Genomic DNA, 18,766 nt, shown 5'->3' on the forward strand with positions numbered 1-18,766 from the left:
TTTGCATAATAATGGACCAAATGTTAATCACCAAGACAATAAGGAAAATGTCTACAGGACATGTCAACACCTTCATGGCAGCCCCTCACATCACAGGCCTGGAGGCCTAGGAGGGAAAAATGGTTTCACAGGCCAGTCCCAGGGTCCCCTGCTCTTTGTAGCCTCTGAACATGGTGCCCTGCCTCCCAGCTGTTTCAGCTCCAGCTATGGCTAAAAGGGGCCAACATATAGCTCAGGTCATTGTCTCAGATGGTGAAGCCCCAAACCTTGGTGGCTTCCATGTGGTGTTAGGCCTGTGGGTACACAGAAGTCAAAAAATGAATTTTGGGAACCTGCACCTAGATTTCAGAGGGTATTTGGAAATGCTTCAATGTCCAGGTAGAAGTTTGTTGCAGGGGTGAGGCCCTCATAGAGAACCTATGCCAGTGCAGTGTGGAAGAAAAATGTGGTTTGGAGCCCCCACACAGAGTCCCCACTGGGGTACTGCCTAGTAGAGCTGTGAGAAGAGGGCCACCATCCTCCAGCCCCCAGAATGGTAGATCCATCAGCAGCTTGCACTGTGCACATGGAAAAGTTACAGACACTCAATGCCAGCCTGTTAAAGCAGCCAGGAGGGTGGCTATGCTCTGTAAATTCACCAGGGTAGAGCTGCCCAAGGCCATGGCAGTCCACCTCTTGCATTAGTGTGACCTGAACATGAGACATGGATTCAAAGGAGATCATTTTGGAGCTTTAAGATTTGACTGCCCTGCTGAATTTTAGACTTGCATGGGGCCTGTATCTGATTCATTTTGGTCAATTTGTCCCATTTGGAATGGGTATATTTACCAAATGTCTGTACCCCTTTTGTATCTAGAAAGTATCTAACATGCTTTCGATTTTACAGGCTTATAGGTGGAAGGGACTTGCTTTGTCTCAGATGAGACTTTGGACCATGGACCTTTGAGCTAATGCTGAAATGAGTTAAGACTTTGGGGGACTGTTGGGAAGGCATGATTGGTTTTGAAATGTGAGGACATGAGATTTGGGAGGAGCCAGGGGTGGGATGATATGGTTTGGTTGTGTCTCATATCTCATCTTGAATTGTAGCTCCCTTAATTCCCACGTGTCATGAGAGGGAACTGGTGGGAAGTAATTGAATCATGGGGACAGGTCTTTCCTATGCTGTTCTCATGACAGTAAGTCTCAGGAGATCTGATGGTTTCATAAAAGGGAGCTCCCCTGCACACACTCTCTTGCCTGCCACTATGTAAGACATCCCTTTGTTCTTCCTTCATCTTCTGCCGTGAATGTGAGGCCTCCTCAGCCACGTGAAACTGTGAGTCTATTAAACCTCTTTTCTTTATAAATTACCAAGTCTCAGGTATGTCTTTCTTAGCAGCATGAGAACAGACTAATACACAGAGAATGATACCATATTTTTTTTTTTTTTTTTTTTTGAGACGGAGTCTCGCTCTGTCGCCCAGGCTGGAGTGCAGTGGCGCAATCTCGGCTCACTGCAAGCTCCGCCTCCCGGGTTCACGCCATTCTCCTGCCTCAGCCTCCCGAGTAGCTGGGACTACAGGCGCCCGCCACTGCGCCCGGCTAATTTTTTTCTATTTTTTAGTAGAGACGGGGTTTCACCATGGTCTCGATCTCCTGACCTTGTGATCCGCCCGCCTCGGCCTCCCAAAGTGCTGGGATTACAGGCGTGAGCCACCGCGCCCGGCCGATACCATATATTTCTAAGCAATTTTAATTAAGGCTGTCACACTTTCTATCTGCCTCATTATCTACTATAATTTTTTACTGATATAAAGATGTCAAAGTACATGCACCCCAGGGCAAAAGATAGTTATGTGAGATAAAAACTACAGGAAGAGAAGTCTATGTTCACATAAAAATATGAATATTCAGCAGAATTCTTTGCAGTCATTCAAATATCTCACATTTGAAAAAATACATTAAATTAAATGTATTTTTACTAAAATAGAAAATATTTCAGAATTTTATTAAAATATAAATATATATTTTGTTTCATATATGTACATAGATGAAATTATTGAAAGGATTAGATAGATAGATTACATATGATTTGTAACATTTTCTTCCCCTTTTTTCCATGTGTCTTACACATGGTGACACCTGATAAATATTGAAAAAGGTGAAGAAAAGTGAAACTGAGGGAAGAATGGAGAAAAGAAGAACACAATTCTAAAGCCTAACAATTATTCTTCCTTTTGATAAAGAACTGAAAGCCTGCATTTTCTAGAGGACCAAACTCTTTACATTTTGAAGACATCAGAGTAACTAGGTTGAGTATCACCAGACATAGTTGTGTATATATCACATATGATTAGCAATACTAGTATAGAAAGAAAACAAAAAACAAAAAACAAACAAACAAAACCCCTGATTTTAGAACTACCAGACCTTAGTTTAAAACTTGTTTTCTATTAGTTGGATGACATAAGTCAAATATCTTAACCTTACATTGTTTAGCTTAGTGACTTGAACAAATGGGCCAGCATATCTCTTTGAATATAACCCAAATGCCAGACATCTAGAAATTTGAGAAGCTCAGTTTCACCGTATCCCAGTTGTTCATATAATTCATTTTGCTTTGTTCCTGACTGAAAGATATAGGAAAAAAGTGTCAGCATCAGGATGGCTTTCACAGAGTCCATATTTGTCTGTTCTATCTCCACACAGGAAGCAAGCTATACTGTCTGCAGTTAATGCTACACCTTTGGATTCATATCACAAGCGTCCGAGTTTTGCTATTCTGTTCGTCTCCCATAACATTAGCTTCTTCAGCTATTAAACAAAATAAATAATGAAGATATCCTAAATTTGAAAGACATTATATTTCCCTGAAATGTAGAAGCTATAATTTAGCAAGAAACTGACAGTCTTTAGGAATGTGAGATTTGTTCCAGCATAATGAGCAAAATACGGTCCACCAACATGGAACCTCTCAGATTTCCCACTGCGGGGAACATAATTGACTGAAAGCCTCATTTGCTAAGCTGTGACTTCCCCAGTATGTGATGCGACGGGGCTAGCAAGGTAGCCCATTCCCATAAAATATGGGGACTCTTCTGATGGGTGGCTTTTATTCAATGACTTCCCATTGACATTTGCCAAAGTTGTTTTTCTTTTTTTCTTTCTTTTTTTTTTTTTTTTTTGTTAACTGCACAGGAATCTAAGCCTTTTTATATCCAGACCCTCTTTCTTCCCTCACTGCTCCAGAGTGATCAGATCTGCACTGGGATCTGATGGCTCTTCCAGCCTCCTGTGTCTGCCTCCCTATTTTCTCTCACAGGCATTTTCCCAAATAGACCTCTTACAAATCTAATTCTATTTTGTGTCTTCTTGGAGGACACAACACAATACAAAAAGCCTAGAAGATAACTTCTAAAACTCTGCTATCCAGCTTCTTGAATGTAAAAAGATAGTATCCCTACAGATAGTTACAATAACTAAAAGAAATATAGCACACAAATCCCTAAGCAATGGTTTGTATACTCAAAGTACTTCATATATAGTTATTAAATGTATGATTCAGGAAAAACATATTCAAGTTTAAGGCCATGCTGATGCTTTTCAGAGTTGTTAAGAGAATCTTATGATAATAAAATGCATAATCGTGTCCTTTTTAACACTATTTCATAAAGGACCACATTACATTGTCATATTTTATATAGTTAATTAAATTACTCTTTGCATATAGGCATGGAGATTTTACATCCATGGATTCTTCTATCATTACAACATGTCTTATAATAAAGTAACAAGAACATTGGCTGTGGGGCCTTTAGAAAGTTGTGAGAAAACATGATTTTATCTCTGAACTACAAGTTCCTTTGCAGAAACCTAGGAAATAGAGTTTGATTAGGGATATCTAGACATAGACTCTCTTGCTTCCCATTGAATACAAATGTTACCTTCTAATGCTATTCATGTTCTTTCTTCCAGAATCATGTTATAAACTTCGCCTATTAAAAGGAGGTTGAAGAAGAAATATTGGCTTTAACACACACTGTGAGATCTTACCTCCCTCATGCATTCTTTCACATGGGGGATAGTTCAGGGGATGTTAAAAAATGAAGCAGATTTGTATAATTAACTTTGACCCTTGAACCCTTGAAGAATTTGTAGATGTACTCTGTTATCTTGGTTAGTACTTTCTTGGAGTTAAAATAAATGTTACCTTTTAAAATTGCAATTACTTATTTTTGGAGACAATTGTAATGGAATTAATACTAAAGGAAAATGTTCTAATATGTTTTACATGTCTTTCTAAGCACAAGTGAGTTGATGTAGGAACTACATCAGAAGACATGAAGTGATGATTAGATGCTTAGATTCCAAAGCCAGATATATCTGACTCCAAGAGTTAAGTTGCCATTGATCTTGTTTTGAGAGCTAGTATGGATTCTAGCTTCTGTAAGCCTTGGTTTTCTTGCTTATACTGTCAGAGTACTATCAATGTTATCTTACAATTTTCTTGATTTTAACTGAGAAAACTTGTGCAAAGCCATTAGCAGTGAGCAAGGCATAAAATAAGTGCTCTATAAATTTTAACAGTGTTATGAGAGTGTAAGAAACACTGCATATTTGTGTTCACTCCATTTGATAAGGAAATTTTTGAGAGTCTAGCTAATGTTCATTTTGTGAGTGATTTGTTGTACCTAACCTGGAATAAGAAACCTGGGCTCGACTGTGCCTGGTGGCTCACACCAGTAATCCTAGCACTTTGGGAGGCCAAGGCAGGCAGATCACAAGGTCAGGAGACTGAGACCATCCTGGCTAACATGGTGAAACCCTGTCTCTAGTAAAAATACAAAAAATTAGCCAGGTGTGGTGGTGCACACCTGTTGTCTCAGCTACTTGGGAGGCTGAGGCAGGAGAGATTCCATCTCAAAAAAAAAAAAAAAAAAAGGAAAGAAATCTGCACTCAGTTCCAGTTTCTTATTTAATTAAAATCATTAGAGTAAGACCTGCTGGGTATACTGTGATGATACAAAACATCACACAGCAATTTTCATAAAAACTATGCAAATGAAATATATTATTATTGTTATTGAGCAATTGAGAGGAGATAAACTATAAAATACAAAGTGTATGTAAGAATGTATGGCATTAACATTCTAAAAATATTACTTTCACTTAAAAAAATAATAATCTAAGAATGTATTTGGAATCCAGTTAATTAGGCTCTTCAAATTCTCCAAGATAACTTTTTTTATTCTGAAATCAATCTTACTTGTGAGATGAGATGCATAGTGTTAAATCATGACTAACTGGTTTTTTGAACAAGTTTATAGTGAATTTCTTTGCATTTGTCTTTCCATTGGCATATGTCTGGAATAGTCCTCTCACATACCTACTATGTGTTTCAGGCATTCTGCTCAATATTTGGCATATTGAGTCGAATAGTCTTTTTTTTAAAAGCTCAAGTTGTTCAGTCTTTATAACCAATCTGATAAACCATATGCTAGAGTTACATAAAAAATAAATAAATCACCAATTACTTCCATGAGATAATGGAAAAAGAGAATCCTCCTAAATTCGTATCAGAGCAATTGTAAATAGATTATAATTGACTATTCTGTGAGTGACTATATGCTGACAACCTGTTATGAATGTTACATTAAATTGTCTTCCTATTTATCTATATATAAAACATCTATCTATCCTCTCTTATCGTACTACAATCAAAAACAGTGACAAACTTAAAATTGTATGCATGTATCTTAGTTATTAAAAAAAACTGTACAATATCCTGAAAAAGAGAAAAGTTTGATTTTAGAGTATAATTGATGTGGATAACTTCTTAGGTTAGGTAGCTACAAAAACTCAGAATATTCTTGTTTTTATAAAGTGGAGATCAACGAGAACCACATATGTCATAGGAAAGCCTAATTCCAGCACTGTAGAAGATTCACACACACTGTTGTGATTTCACAAATTTCTAAATATCAATATGTTCCATATGGTGATGAAAGCAAGGCTACTGCTTCCAATTTTCTCTGAAACATTTAAATCCAACTCATAGTACACTGAGAGTGGATCAATGTAACAAATAATTATCTGGTCTTTCATCAGTTGTAGTATAAATGATATTATTCCTTTTTAGAAACTATAAAGATCTTATGCTTCCAATTGTTTTTGGAAGTTCTTTTATGAAAATTAATTTTTTTTTTTTTTTTTATGAGATAGAGTTTTGCTCCTGTTACCCAGGCTGGAGTGCAATGGCGCGATCTCGGCTCACTTCAACCTCTCCACCTCCCGGGTTCAAGCGATTCTCCTGCCTCAGCCTTGCGAGTTGCTGGGATTACAGGCAGGCACCACCATACCCAGCTAATTTGGCATTTTTAAAAGACAGGGTTTCACCATGTTGGTCAGGCTGGTCTCGAACTCCTTACCTCAGGTGATCCACCTGTCTCAGGCTCCCAAAGTGCTGAGATTACAGGCATGAGCCTCCGCGCCCGGCTATGAAAATTATTTGGGTGAATGTTCAAATTATTTTCTTATTGTCAAACTTTATTTAGATCTTTTTGATGACACTTCCCTAGAGATGATCACATAATCATATAATATTAAGCCAAATAAGTCCAAAATAATAATATTCAGTTCATCCTCATAACAGCACTTTGAGAAAAACGGTATTATCCCCACATTACTGGTGAGGAACTGGTTCAAAAAGTTTCCCCTTTTACACAGCTGATGAGTGGCAGAGTACAGGTTCAAACTCAGGCGGTTTGCCCTTAGAGTCTATGCTCTTAAATGCTAGACACACTACATATCTTCAATCATACTATAAATTTAGTACATATTCATTTTGATTTCTTAGGCTCACTGTTTTGTATTGCTTGCTCTGTTCCACAAATGAATAATCAAAATTTCTAGTACAATTGTTCAAGGCATCATATGTGTATTGAATAATTAGCAGAAATCAGGATTTGCAACTGGTCTGCTGAAATCCAAATCAGTGCTCTTACAAATAATTCTTGGCACTGGGTATCAGATATTTTGCAACAGATTTTAACACAGTTCTCCAAGACAGTGGTGTTAAAGAGGGAACCCAACATACTCAGGGTGTCCACCTAATGGCACTTGCTAATACCTCACAAGGACCATTGGAAATCAGCATAAGCCAGTACCATATCTCTGTTTTGGTAGATGTGTGGTATTATTTCTGAGGGCTTTGTTCTGTTCCATTAGTCTATATCTCTGTTTTCTCATCTGACAAAGGGCTAATATCCAGAACCTACAAAGAACTCAAACAAATTTACAAGAAAAATAACAAACAACCCCATCAAAAAGTGGGTAAAGGATATGAACAGACACTTCTCAAAAGAAGACATTTATGCAGCCAACAGACACATAATAAAATGCTCATCATCACTGGCCATCAAAGAAATGCAAATCAAAACCACCATGAGATACCATCTCACACCAGTTAGAATGGTGATCATTAAAAAGTCAGGAAACAGCAGGTGCTGGAGAGGATGTGGAGAAATAGGAACACTTTTACACTGTTGGTGGGACTATAAACTACTTCAACCATTGTGGAAGACAGTGTGGTGATTCCTCAAGGATCTAGAACTAGAAATACCATTTGACCCAGCCACCCCATTACTGGGTATATGCCCAAAGGATTATAAACCATGCTTCTATAAAGACACATGCACATGTGTGTTTATTGCAGCACTATTCACAATAGCAAAGATTTGGAATCAACCAAAATGTCCATCATTGATAGACTGGATTAAGAAATGTGGCACATATACACCATGGAATACTATACGGCCATAAAAAAGAATGAGTTCATGTCCTTTGTAGGGACATGGATGCAGCTGGAAACCATCATTCTCAGCAAACTATCGCAAAAACAGAAAACCAAACACTGCATGTTCTCACTCATAGGTGGGAACTGAACGATGAGAACACTTGGACACAGGAAGGGGGACATCACACACCAGGGCCTGTTGTGGGGTAGGAGCAGAGGGAGGGATGGCATTAGGAGATATACCTAATGTAAATAACAAGTTAATGGGTACAGCACATCAACATGGCACATGTATACATATGTAACAAACCTGCACGTTGTGCACATGTACCCTAGAACATAAAGTATCATAAAAAATAAAAATTAAAAAAAATTAAAAAGTAATACATACTAACAGAAAAAAAAAAAAGGAAATCAGCATAAACCAATAACTGAAAGAAGTATTTTCAGCTTCTCTCTACATCTGCTACAATCCTATAAGGCAGAAAAGATCAGAGCCTACCCCTGTCTTTACGAAGATAGTTTTGGAATATAAGGCACTACTGAACTATATGTGAGTTCAATCCCATAGTTAATTTTGTTTACAAATTTAAATTTCCTTAAACATACATGAATGTATTAACTGTGTTTTGAAATTATTTTTAAGTTTTAATCCATATCATCATTTTGTATATTTTTTTGCTTTTCTTTTGGTAAATTTTGTTTGAAGTAACCCTTCGTTTGATTGGATCTCATGTCTCCTAAGCCCATCTCTTGAAGCAGTTGAGGAAATGTATGTTCTCATATTCCCACCCCCTCCTCTTTCGATTGCAGAACAAAGCAGGATGCTCACAGGCACGCTATAGAGGGGATTTAGAAATTGGATTAGGGTGAATGTGACAGAGAGAAATCAAGGTTTGCAAAGACATTTGTGGAGCATGTCAGGCTTCTTCTCCAGAGTCAGGGAAAGTCTAATTTTGACTGATAAACTAAAGGTCATGCGGTATCATTTAGACCTTTTCTCCATCTGCATCTAAATCTATCTATATCTTCATTCATCTTTACCAACTTGTCTTAATCTCAAAAGTTGATATGTCCCTACTCTTTTTCATGTCCAACTCCTCACCTTGTACTTTTTTATTTTCTTTTTTAGACAGAGTCTGGCTCTGTCACCCAGGCTGGAGTGTAGTGGTGCAATCACAGCTCACTGCAACCTCCGCTTCCCAGATTCAAGACATTCTCCTGCCTCAGCCTCCTGAGTAGCTGGGACTATAGGCATGCACCACCACTTCCAACGAATTTTTGTATTTTTAGTAGAGACGGGGTTGGTCAGGCTGGTCTCGAATTGCTGGCCTCAGCTGATTCACACACCTCGGCCTCCCAAAGTGCTGGGATTACACGTGTGAGCCTCTGCACCCAGCCATCATCTTATACTCTTCATATTTCTTGCTGCTGCTTCTGAAAATTTGCATCCTTATCATATATCTCTATTTTATGCCTTCAATATGGTCAATATATTTTTTTATTCATTCCCTTTCTTATTTCTAAAATTATACTCAAATCTCTTTCCGTTCTACAAAGAACCTCCCCCACTGCATTTTCCCACTCTTCTCTTCATAGCCAATTTCCTTAAAAACAATTATGCAGTTTTCTGACTGGGTGCCGTGCCTCACAGCTGTAATCCCAGCACTTTGGGAGGCAGAAGTGGGTGGATCACAGGGTTAGGAGTTCAAGACCAGCCTCGCCAATATGGTGAAACCCTATCTCTACTAAAAAATAAATAAATAAATAAATAAAATAAAATAAAATAAAATAAAATAAAATAGCTGGGCATGGTGGCACCTAGTCCCAGGTACCTGGGAGGCTGAGGCAGGAGTATCTCTTGAACCCGGGAGACAGAGGTTGCATTGAGCCAAGATCGCTCCACTGCACTCCAGCCTGGTGACAAGACTCCATCTCAAAAAAAAAAAAAAAAAAAAAAAAAAATGTAGTTTTCCTATCTCCACTTCCTCACAAATATCTCCAAATTTCATGTCGTTAGCATTTCTCTCTCCTTCCCCACTGCCACTCACTGTCTCTCACCAAGAATATACTATTTTCCCCCAAATTGTGTTTGTTCATACATGCTGTTCACCTAGCCCTTTTCTCTATACTACTGCTGGATTTATCTTCTTAAAACTTTAGTCTTGTCAGCTTTTCATTGTTTAAAAAATTTTAGTAGAGTCTTAGTAGCTTCAATATATGAAAATTTAAAAAGTAGGTATCTGGAGAGAAAAGAAATACTGATAATTTACAATGACAATATGAAGTTTATTAAATTCCTTATAGACATTTTTTGCAAGTATAAAAGGAAATATATCTGCTGTAGATGGAGTTTTTCAGGTTCAGCTGTAGATGGAGTATTTCAGGTTCAGACCTTTTACATTTGAAGAGACAAAAGAAGAGTTGAGTAAGAATTTCTAGTGTCAAAACCAAAATGCTGCTTTTACTGATAATTAATAGAAGGGATGCTGGGCTTCTTCTTACCTATGAATACAAGTAAATAAAATACATTTTAAAAAACTTAATCTTTGTTACAATGGAGGTACCATAAAAGTAATTGCTACTTGATGAGTGTCCAGGAAATTCTAACAAAAATATGGGAAATAAAAATAGAACCTGGTGAACATTCTTTTGTGACACAGAAGATATCAAGTAATGACATTTTCTCTGAATTATAAATATGACTTCCTAGACTTACATAAAATAACATTCCCACCAAGAATGTTTTGTTTAAATTTATTTTAATTTTAGGATTAAATAAATTGTATCCTCAGTTCTCTAACAAATGTCTTTGGAAGCCATTCATAGATATATGCAAGTAATCAAGTTCCATGACTAGCTTTTTTTTTAAAAATTAAATATGTATCAGGAATGATGAGTAAATGAAAACTTAGAAGGTTATTTCAGACCATTCCTAGATACAAACCTGTATACCATTACTAAAAATAAAACGATAGAGTCCTCATGAGCTCAATTTTTGTATTTACCAGTTTAAATATATTTTTATAATTCATAATATAAGAATAAAAATACTTATGTGCACATATAATATACATTTTTATATAGCAACATGTAAAATATTATATATTTCTACTTAAAATATTAATTGCCCTGGAAATGCCACATATATTTGGGAGTAATTAAACCAGGCATTCAAGCTTCCAAGGCCCCAAAGAAAATACAAACAAAATTTCTCAAATGTAATGTTATTTTGCAAAAATGTTTTAGACTGATACCTTTACTTTTATCTTCACAATAATCCTGATCATTGAAGATATAAAATATACATTTGTAGCACTGAAAGAATGTCAACAGGTGGTAAATATTGGAGATAACTAAATGGTTAGCTATCAACGGACAGCAGGTGGAAAAACAACTGTTTAAAATTGATCACCTCTGCATTACCTGAGAAATCTCTTCTAGAAGCAGAGAAGTAGAGAGATGAGGCAAGCTTACTTCTTAGAGTCCTCTCTCATTTCTAAAATAAGGATCTTACTCATGTTCAACCTTGGCTGCAAATTAGAATCATCTGAGGTCTTTAAAAAGTCTCCAAAACTAGCCTAAATGCCTGCTAAATTATATCAGAATTGGGAGTATTGACACCCAGGTGTAAGCATTTTTGAAGCCTGTAACCTTTTGAAGATGCAGCCTAGGCTCAGAACCTTGGCTTATGATGATTCCAGGTGCACTGTTTTGAGGTTTCTTAAAAACTACTTTGTAACAGATTTTTGGCAGAAAAGAGGACAAGAAAAATGTACCTTGACCTATCTAAACTTCCAGACACTAAGAAGAATTCAGCTTTCACTTGCAAGTCTTTAAGCTCCTAAAGAGAGCCACATCCTGCTGCCCTGGAATGACTTTGGCATTTCCAACAAATTTAAACAAAAATTAATACATCATCCTTTTCCAATTAAGTAGACACCACAGTTGTGACCTTCAACAAAATAAACTGCAACTAAGGCAGTGAGTTGAAAAGAAAAAGAAAAGAAATGGTAATAGCCTGGGATGGGGTGATATATGGGTTTTCATAGCACAGTTTTAATGCTGTTTGTCTGCATTGCTTATCTGAATCGCTTTCCATTTCTGGTGTCTTTAAACATTCTCCTTTCTTTATGACATGTACTATTATGATCCCTGACACTAAACGCATTGTAAGGATTCTGCTATACTTTTATGCTAAAAACTGAAGTTACACTTCTTTGAATTAATGTATTGTAACACTTGAAAACTAATACAATGTAAACAGTATAACTTTATTTAAAGTTAAAGTAACATCCTACTAAAAATTTTCTTCAAGTGTTTTCATGTTATCTTGGCTTTAAGAGATCCTAATACTTGTTTCACGTATTTATTGACTGCTTTATATGTGTCAGGCACCACAACATATGCTAATGTTTTATGTGAATTTTCGTATTTGATCTCCTCAACAACTTTCTCAGGTTGGTGTTGTAATTATCTCCATTTAATAGACATGAAAGATGAGTCTCAGAAAAGTTAAGTCATCTGATCAAGGCATTAAAATTAAAAAGTAGCAGAAAAGAGATTTTTACTTAGTCTGACTAATGAATCCTACCTCTTAAACATTCCATTATGCAAATGTAAACACCAAACATATTACTGTGTATTAATTCATATTTTTTAAACTAAAAGTGGTAGGATTCTTGGTGATATGTTTTCTGTTCTTCCTCCTATATTTATTTTTTCCAAATTCTATAAAGTATATATTTTATAAAAAATGAATATAATTAGGTATTGTAATAGTTATACAAAATGAGTTTTTTCAGAATGCCATTAATTACACAAGCTTTTTTATTAATTTGCCTTTTCTGAGCACTGCTATGCATCTAGCTCTACCACACAGCAGTAGAAAAAATATTAGTCACTTTTTTTGTACATTATTTACAATGCCAATTAATCCTGTCTTAAATGTTACACAAAGACACACACACACACATACACACACAGGCATGCTATTCACTAGCTCTGTGGGTTAGGAGGATCCTAATTTATAGTGTTTGTCAATTTCTATAGTATAAATACTATGAATTTGAATCTACTAACATGATGTCATTGAACACAAATTGCAAAGAGATATGCAGTAATACACTATTATATAGTATTTCCACTATACAGATGCAAAATATACAATATCCTTAACAGCATAGATTATAGCACTACGTAGTAGCTTTGGTATTTACCACACTGCCATTGGTAGAATTTATTTAATTGTAAGTATATATAACATTTAATAATTCCCATTAAATGTTTAACATTAAATATATAACATTTAATAATGCCTGTTAAAAATGCCAATTAAACAGTTGAATAGTACAAATTCTGTAAATTTAACAGTCAACATTTGCAAGCATGTATGAGTCAGCTTCAACAGACCACTGGAGTATTTATCATTCTAAATATACACATGCACGCTCTATTTTTTGCATTAGCAAAATAGGCATAGAAAAATCATGACTCTCAGTTTAAATATACATGAGAGAGTATCTCAGCAAAATAATGGGAATAAATGCACTTTTGTCATAAACATTCCATCTGTTAGCTTACACATAAATCCATACTCATGTTACTTCTTATACTGAGTGTCTTTGCAGCCCTCACCTCTTTTCACTCCATACCGTCTCTTCAGGTAATTTTATTTATTTCCAATATTTAACCCTATTCACTGTGATGATATCTAATCTTATATTTTTATTCAGATGTCTTACCTCACTTCCAGATTTAAATACATAATCATCTACTGGATATGGGCACTTGGTATTATGACGGAAATTCAAAACACAGCAGGTTAAAAACAAATCAGTTTGACTTCCCTTTTAAAACCTCCTCTTGCCTTTACATCATAGTGATGAATGCAAGGACTGTTATTCTTGATTTCTTCCCTTCATGCTTTCCATTTAGTCACTAGGTCATTACAATTTTATGACTCAATAACATTTTGAATCCTATTTCCAGTGTCGGCGACATAAAGTAGGTCACCATCCTTTCCTACATAGGTTACAAGATTGTCACATGGTTTGTTTCTACAGTAGTTGGGGTCATTTCATGCAAAATGCAGATTGGATCCCCTGGTTTCTACCTTGGCATTTTATATATTTGAAAGAATATTATTTTCTATGTAACAAACATATAATATCATAACAAAGACATAAAAGATACATCATCTCCTGTGAATTTGTATCCAAGTATCTAGAAAACAAAAAAGGAAACAAACAAAAAATAACCTGATCTACTACTAAGAATAAATCCTGCAGTTTTCTTGTTGTCTCTTACAGAAAATTAGGCTTCAATCTCCAAAAGTTGAGAGCTGTGTCACTTCAAATGTGCTGTCTTAGTTACCAGCAGAGTACTGGTACATAGAAGAAAAACAATGTAGTTGAATACAAAGCACTAAACAAATAATAATATATAATTTTCTAAATTCCAAATAAGTAAAATTTCTAAGAAGAATTTATAAGGAAATTTATAAGAAGAAGGGTATATAACAAGTGTCATTTGAAATTTATAAGACAATTTATAAGAAGAAGAAGGGCATAACACAAGTATGTCAAATGAATTTTCTAGAAACATCATTCTGGACACTAAATAATGTTAAATAGATCAATGAGCTCAGCACAGTCATCTCTCTGAAGAAGGAAGACATATGCAGACATAACATTCAAGGGATGACCAAGGGCCAAGAGTAGGAAACACTCAGCTGTAAAAGCAAGCACTGAAGAAAGAAAAAATAATTCTAACTGGGAGGGTAAGAAACAATTCACTCCAATTAGAGAGAAACCGGCACCTCGATTTTACAAAGGGCAATGATGAAAGGGTATCTGATGGGTTTGGTTGAAGATTCTCCGCAGAAACTTAAGCTGTAGTTCTAACAGTGAATGTAACAGGTATGCACCATAATAAAAACAATAAATTTAAATGGTGGGAGTACTAATACATTAATTATTTTTAACCTTTTTCTAATAAACCCTTGCAATTTTGTACTCCTCCCTTCGTGAACCTGTGACTTTTAAAATTCACAATTATATATATAGTGTATTATATAATTTTATATATAATCAAATAAATATTTATATGTATTATATTTACAATACATAATATAGTATGTATATAATATATACTATAAATATATATTTGATATATAACATACCTTACATATATGTTATATAAAATTATATAATATACGTAATATATTATATAAAACATTTTATATTATATATTTTATATATAATATATATGATATATATTATATAAATATATAATTATATATTAATTAAATATATTATCTATATATTATGTATAATATAATGATATATTAGATATAATATAAAATATATCACATATATCAAATATAATATATTATATAAAATTATATATAAAATATTTGCATATATATGTACATATATAAATATATAGACACAAACACACACATATAAATATTGACTCATTCATGCTCAGGAATAAAAAATTTGGCTGCTTTACCCAATCTCCTAGAAGAAAAAACGAATAACATATTTTGGTCACTATGTTGTCTTTTTCTATACGTGAGCTGAAAATTGCTTAAAACTGCATACTGTAAGGATTTATATTAGGAAAAAGTAAGACCTCTCTAAATAAAAATCAAATGAAATTAGATGAAGATGGCCAGATACTATGGAAAATTAGAAGAATTATTATTCTGAGTACTCACATCACAATAACACTGAGTTTGGCACTAAGGAAACTGAGGCACCAAGAGGTCCTGTGATAGGATTGTCTTACAACTCTCACCAGGCACTGCATATCACTGTGGCTAATTTTAGCCAGTTCTGAAGAACTTGAGACCAGTCAAATATCCTCATTTATGAGTCATCTTTTTGGATATAGAGAATAATTATTCCATGACTGAAATGTTTGTTTTTATTATACACACCTGTATCACATTATATTATTCAAGATTTTAAAAATATTATTTGTGAGGGTACTGCTTAGGGATTAAGTCCCAAGCATACAAAAATTACAATTTTACCACTATTAAAAAGATAAATAATATGAGCAAAACTTAAACAGCATCCAAACTTTTAATGGACATCTTTGTAAAACAGAACATTCTATAGTACATCAAATTAGACTTACTAAATTCTATCTTAAACAATTGACTTTCTTGTTTTTTTTTTTTTTAAATAGGCAATCACCAAACTATGGTCTTCTAAATGATTTTCTATCTTTTTTTCTGATAAGTCAAGATAAATAATAAATATTTATTATTTATTTTGAAGACAAGGCATACATTTATTCATAGAAAACTAGTTACAGCAACAACTAGTAATTTCCTCCACCTATTCAGGGTCAAAAACAGTCTAGTTGTAATAATGACTTTAAACAGATATATTTTGAGTTGGAAACAAATATAATGTGCCCATAAAATTACAAAGCTGTTTTGTCCAAAGTCATGAGTCTTAATGAGACTGAACCTTTCCTCATCCTTTGGAGGCTTAACACTAAGAGGACTAAGGGTGTGGTTTCCTGACAGATGGGTAAGGCGGTCTGCAGCTGTGCATTTCACCAATGACCAGTTTCAAAGAACTTACCCGGAATGTTTCATGATGAACACTAAAAAACTACATTATCATGTACTTATTTTGCCTGAGTTTTGTTAGGTAAACAAACACTTTGAATCTCTACTTTTCAGTGAAAAGGCAGAACAAAACTAATGAGAAAAATCAGCTTTGAAATTCTTAGAAGTCCTTCAGTACATATAAAAACACAGACAATAATATAATAAAGTTAAATTATGTTGTTTTGAATAATTTTTAAAAGAGAAACATTAATATTACATAAGGATCTCACACAGATTAAATCTTTGTAGTTCATAAGTTGACTAGTTACAGATAAAAACAGTACGTCAGAAGATTTATTTCATTCTACTTATTTCTGACTCTCCATCCTGAAAGTAGCATTTCCCTAATCTACCCACTTTAATTCAAAAATAGTAAATCTCAGAAATAAGCAGTAAGAAAGTCAGATGTAACACATCATTAGGTATTTGCATGAGTGGTTCTTAAGTTTTTCTGCGCTCAACCCTTGAGATTTGCGTTTAGAAGTCAGTCTGGTATCCATAGCACTCATTTGAATAACAAGTGAAGCTCAGACAAGTGATCAGAGAACTAGATCTTTCCAACATAGTGCCCAAAACAAAACTCCTTTCTCCAAAGATGATTTCTGGCTGTCAGGATTTATTTCAGTGTAGGACCTACAAATTTAAGTTTTTGAAGATTGAAACAAAAGCACCATTAAATGTTATTTGTTTTGTCTAAAGTAGGTTGGTGGAGGGAATTTGGAGGAAGATTTGCTCATATGAGTTGTCCTTAAATGCACCTTAAAGTCCCCTGGGACTTTGAAAAATTACTGATAACTGGAGTCTAACCCCCCCCCAGCTCCAAAATCTAATTTAACAGGTCTGGGGAAAAATTCCCAGGAGTCAGGCTTTTTAAATGTAAATACGCCTAAGCACACTTTAAAAAATATTTACACTAAGATTCTAATGTGTAACCAGTTTTGAGAGTTGTGAACTTAAGAAAAAAAAATAAATACTTTTCTGAAGATACTTATACCCCAGAAAATACTCTCCATATCAAACCTGTGATGTTTATTGCAATGTAATACAAGATATTTTCTTTTAACTTATTCCAACATCATTAGTTTTTGTTTTGTGTTAAGCAGTTAGATGATTCTGCCTAAGAAACAGCTAGGTTCTCTATGAAAGAAAAGCTCCCTTCCAACATTCTTCCAGTGACTATGGACATTTTACAAGCTGGGTTACTACCTTCCATTTTCCTCCTAATCTTTCAATGGAGTTGTTATCATACTTGAATCCACTCTGGTGATTATATACACTGGGCTTTAAAGACAACACATTACTTGCTGTTACTTTACAAAGCACAAATAAAAGGTAGGTACCTTGCTTTTGGCCCCTGCATCTGGAAGCTTAGAGGCAATATTCCTGGGTGGGAGTAACATCTGAGTGGGATTTGACGTGATTAAACTTAAAGGGGGAGGAGGCTGATCACGGAAAACGGATGTCAAGCAGAGCTGCACAGTCTCTTTCATTGCTTTCATCTGTGACTCCTACAAAAAAGAGGCATTAACATATTTATATTTAGCTATGCTCATCGATTATCTGCTTGCATTCTCCCTTTCCTTTTAGCCTAGACTCCCCACAAAAATATATATCGGTTTTCAAATGTAATTGCCTAATATATAAATTTCATTATGACATACTTTTTTATCCACACTCGGTCTGTTTCTAGGAGCTAATGCATTTCATGATATATTTTGAACACCAAAATACAAAGATAAATCTTATTACTTTCTCTTGAACTAACATGATTTCCATCACGATAGTTTGCAGGAAAGGAAATATACTCTAGGTTACTCTGATGTCGAAAATATCATTTTTTGAAAGTTACCATCTTTATTTAACTTTTATTTTAGGTTTGGGGGCACGTATGAAGGTTTGTTAAATAGGTAAATGTGTGTCATGAGAGTTTGTTATACAGATTATTTCATCTCCCAGGTCTTCAGCCCAGTACCCAGCAGTTATCCTTTCTACTCCTCTCTACTCTTCTCCTTTCTCCCATCCTCCACCCTCAAGTAGACCCCAGTATCTGTTGTTTTCTTCTTCGTGTTCCTAAGTTTTCATCATTGAGCTCCCTTGTGGGAGTGGTGGGTATTTAGTTTTCTGTACTTGCATTAGCTTTCTAAGGATAATAGCCTCTCGCTCCATCCATGTTCCTGCAAAAGACATGATCTCATTCTTTTTTATGACTGGATACTATTCCATAGTGTATATGTATCACACATTATTTATCCAATCTGTCATTGAAGGGTATTTAGGTTGATTCTATACCTTTGTTATTGTGAATATTGCTGCAATGAACACTCACATGCATGTGTCTTTATGGAAGAAAAATGTTT

General features: G+C 34.9%; 1 protein-coding gene across 3 annotated transcripts in view; it reads right to left on the bottom strand.

Annotated features, from left to right (window-relative positions):
• The window catches only part of LUZP2 (leucine zipper protein 2), a 582,381-nt gene that overhangs the window by 84,874 nt on the left and 478,741 nt on the right, over positions 1 to 18,766 (bottom strand). For all 3 annotated transcript variants that reach the window (XM_073017719.1, XM_073017721.1, XM_073017722.1), the window contains exon 9: positions 17,750 to 17,917. In XM_073017719.1, coding sequence (XP_072873820.1) covers positions 17,750 to 17,917 — 168 coding nt within the window. The remainder of the gene's footprint in view (positions 1 to 17,749; positions 17,918 to 18,766) is intronic.

The sequence above is a fragment of the Chlorocebus sabaeus genome, chromosome 1 (assembly GCF_047675955.1).
Source record: "Chlorocebus sabaeus isolate Y175 chromosome 1, mChlSab1.0.hap1, whole genome shotgun sequence".
Classification (NCBI taxonomy): domain Eukaryota; kingdom Metazoa; phylum Chordata; class Mammalia; order Primates; family Cercopithecidae; genus Chlorocebus; species Chlorocebus sabaeus.